The sequence below is a fragment of the Oryza sativa genome, chromosome 3, assembly GCF_034140825.1.
Source record: "Oryza sativa Japonica Group chromosome 3, ASM3414082v1".
Lineage (NCBI taxonomy): Eukaryota > Viridiplantae > Streptophyta > Magnoliopsida > Poales > Poaceae > Oryza > Oryza sativa.
In genome coordinates this window covers 11,806,107-11,808,439 of record NC_089037.1, presented here as the reverse complement: position 1 = coordinate 11,808,439, position 2,333 = coordinate 11,806,107, and the positions used below count along the sequence as shown (strand labels likewise).

General features: G+C 54.7%; 1 protein-coding gene across 1 annotated transcript; it reads right to left on the bottom strand.

Annotated features, from left to right (window-relative positions):
• Positions 1-407: 407 nt before the first annotated feature.
• Positions 408-1,953, bottom strand: LOC4332695 (non-specific lipid transfer protein GPI-anchored 2). The gene is made up of 2 exons (XM_015773510.3): positions 1,404-1,953; positions 408-655 (listed from the first exon to the last, which is right to left on the bottom strand). The coding sequence occupies exons 1-2, from the start codon at positions 1,849-1,851 to the stop codon at positions 504-506; spliced, it is 600 nt and encodes a 199-aa protein (XP_015628996.1). The 5' UTR covers positions 1,852-1,953; the 3' UTR covers positions 408-503.
• Positions 1,954-2,333: the final 380 nt, after the last annotated feature.

Here is a 2,333-nt window from a genome sequence, read left to right as displayed (position 1 = left end):
CGCAAGGCCCCCTTGCCCCCGTACCACGCTGTTCCCCGCGAGGCCGTGTGTGTATTGTACACGCATCGCTGGCTGCCGATGGCATGGCACACGCGCACCGCAGCAACCGATCGCTGGCGATCCACACAGCGAGCAGAGTAGCAGCAGCGGCCACAGCTCGCAGGCTCACATGCCGCCCGTGCCCGCGCGCGCGCGATGCACCAACCACCTAGCCTGCTAGCCGAGGCGGCGTTAACCATGTCACGCGTCTTGCTGCCCCGGTCGGTTGCTCCCCCGCGCCGAAGCTGCTCGGCTCGGCTCCGCTAGCTCGCTCGGGCGTCGCCATCACGCGCCACCCACCGGACGAGGGTGGCATCGGGCATGGCGGACGCTGCTCGCGGCGATGACGCGATCTAAGCCGTGGGCAATGTCACGGAAGAATTCTGAGAGGAATTGAATCGACGAACGGTGTACATGCATGTACAGGTCAGATGTGTGCTGCTTGCCGGTGTGACGGGGTAGTTTTACAGGAGCAGCAGCGAAGCGGGGAACACCAGGAGCAGCAGAAGAAGAATCAGGTGGCGTCTTGTGGGTCGGTGCGTCGCCGGACCGCCGCCGCCGCTGCTGCCGGTGGCCGCCGTTGACGGTGCGTTGGCCGGCATGCCGCCGGACAACCCTGCCGGATGTTTGAGACATTGTCAGTACAGTCAAATCTCGCCGTGTGAAACAAGTATACATGAGAAATTTGATCAGACATTTTCTTGCCGTGCTGCTTTAATTTTGGCAGTGCCGACATTCGGCTACCCAAAAAGGGTGGTGGTTCGGTCGAATATTTTGATTCCTTGAAAGTTCTAGCCACTGAATATATCACTAACAGTACAAACATAATCACATTATCTGATACACCTACTTGATTACGTAGATTCACTTTGCTCTTCACTACTTCAGAAAACTCGATTTTTACATACAGTGGAGTAAAATTCTGCTGTATCGCGTGCTAGTGCTAGATGACAGTTGATTTGACAATGGAATAGGTGGAGGTGGAGCCAGGAGTACTGATTCCTAACGGGAGTTTGTCAAATTAAAGATGCAAATGATTTGATAGTTTTGAGCTACTAGTAACAACGTCCTCTCTCCGTTCCAAAAAAAACAAATATTAAGATTATATAGGATACATTATGCTATTAATGAATTTAGATAGTGTCACATCCAGTACTAACTTAGTTTTTTACGGGAGGAGTATGTGTAGTATAAGAATCTAGTAAACTACAGGTCTTTGATTAGCATGCAATTTTCAACAAATTAAAGGTTGTGCATTTAAACTCCACATTGCAAAAAGAAACGGAAAAGGTGTAGCAAAGGCGGTCAATTTACGACAGCTCCGTTTAATTGATTGCACGCGGCAGAGGGCGGCCGTGTCGTACCTGACTCCTCCGGCACGGCGCCGCCCGGCGGCTCGGCGACGGGCACACCGAGCGCGGCGCAGAGCCTGGGCGGGGGCGCGTCGACGCGGCAGATGGTGGGCAGCGCGAGGGCGCGGACGGCGTCGACGCGGACCCCGTACGCGCCGTACCCGCCGACGAGTCCGCACAGGCAGGCGGCCTCGCCGTCGACGACGCCCGCGAGCGCGCCGCAGCAGCCCTTGTCCGGCCGGGTCAGCGTGCTCCGGTACTCCACGTAGGTGAGGCACGAGGAGAGGTTCAGCAGCGCGCCCGTGCAGTCGAGCTCGCCGGGCCAGGGCGCCGGCGCCGCCCACGGCGAGGACGCTACCTGCGCCCGCGCCGCGCGCGGCTGCAGCGAGGTGAGCACGAGGAGCGCCAAAACGGAGGCAGCGGCGGCGGCCGAGGCCGCGGGCAGCATAATCATAGCCATGGCGCCGATTCTTGTGCTTCTTGATATGTGTTTGACATGTGGAGATGGGGAGCGCGGCGAGCGTGCGTGTGCGGCTGTGTGTTTTTGTGTTCGTGTGCGTGCGCCGAGTGACGGGGGTATGTGTGGTACTACATATACTCCATCTACAACAGCTTGGGGGCCATCAACGCTAGTTCGGGTACATCTCGTCAAGCCATACTTCACTGGAAAATATAAACGGATAATAATTGTTGAATAACAGAGGGAGAGAGAGAGAGAGGGGAATACTGTAAATATTGGACACGTTGTATTGAGTCTCAGGGGTATATATATATATATATATATATATATATGGATTGTATCTTAAGTAAACTCAGAAAGATAGAGATGAAAACTAATCCTATCATATCACAACAAATCGGATACAATACGATCTTATCCATGTATTCTAACATCCCCCACAGTCCAAGCGTGAGCAACGTGAACACTTAGACTAGAGAAGA

Bases quoted from the DNA above. Each gene is read 5' to 3' on its own strand.
- LOC4332695 (XM_015773510.3), bottom strand. From the start codon at position 1,851: ATGGCTATGATTATGCTGCCCGCGGCCTCGGCCGCCGCCGCTGCCTCC. The intron at 656-1,403 runs GTACGACACGGC...AACATCCGGCAG, and splicing joins CGCCGTGCCGGAGGAGTCAG to GGTTGTCCGGCGGCATGCCG.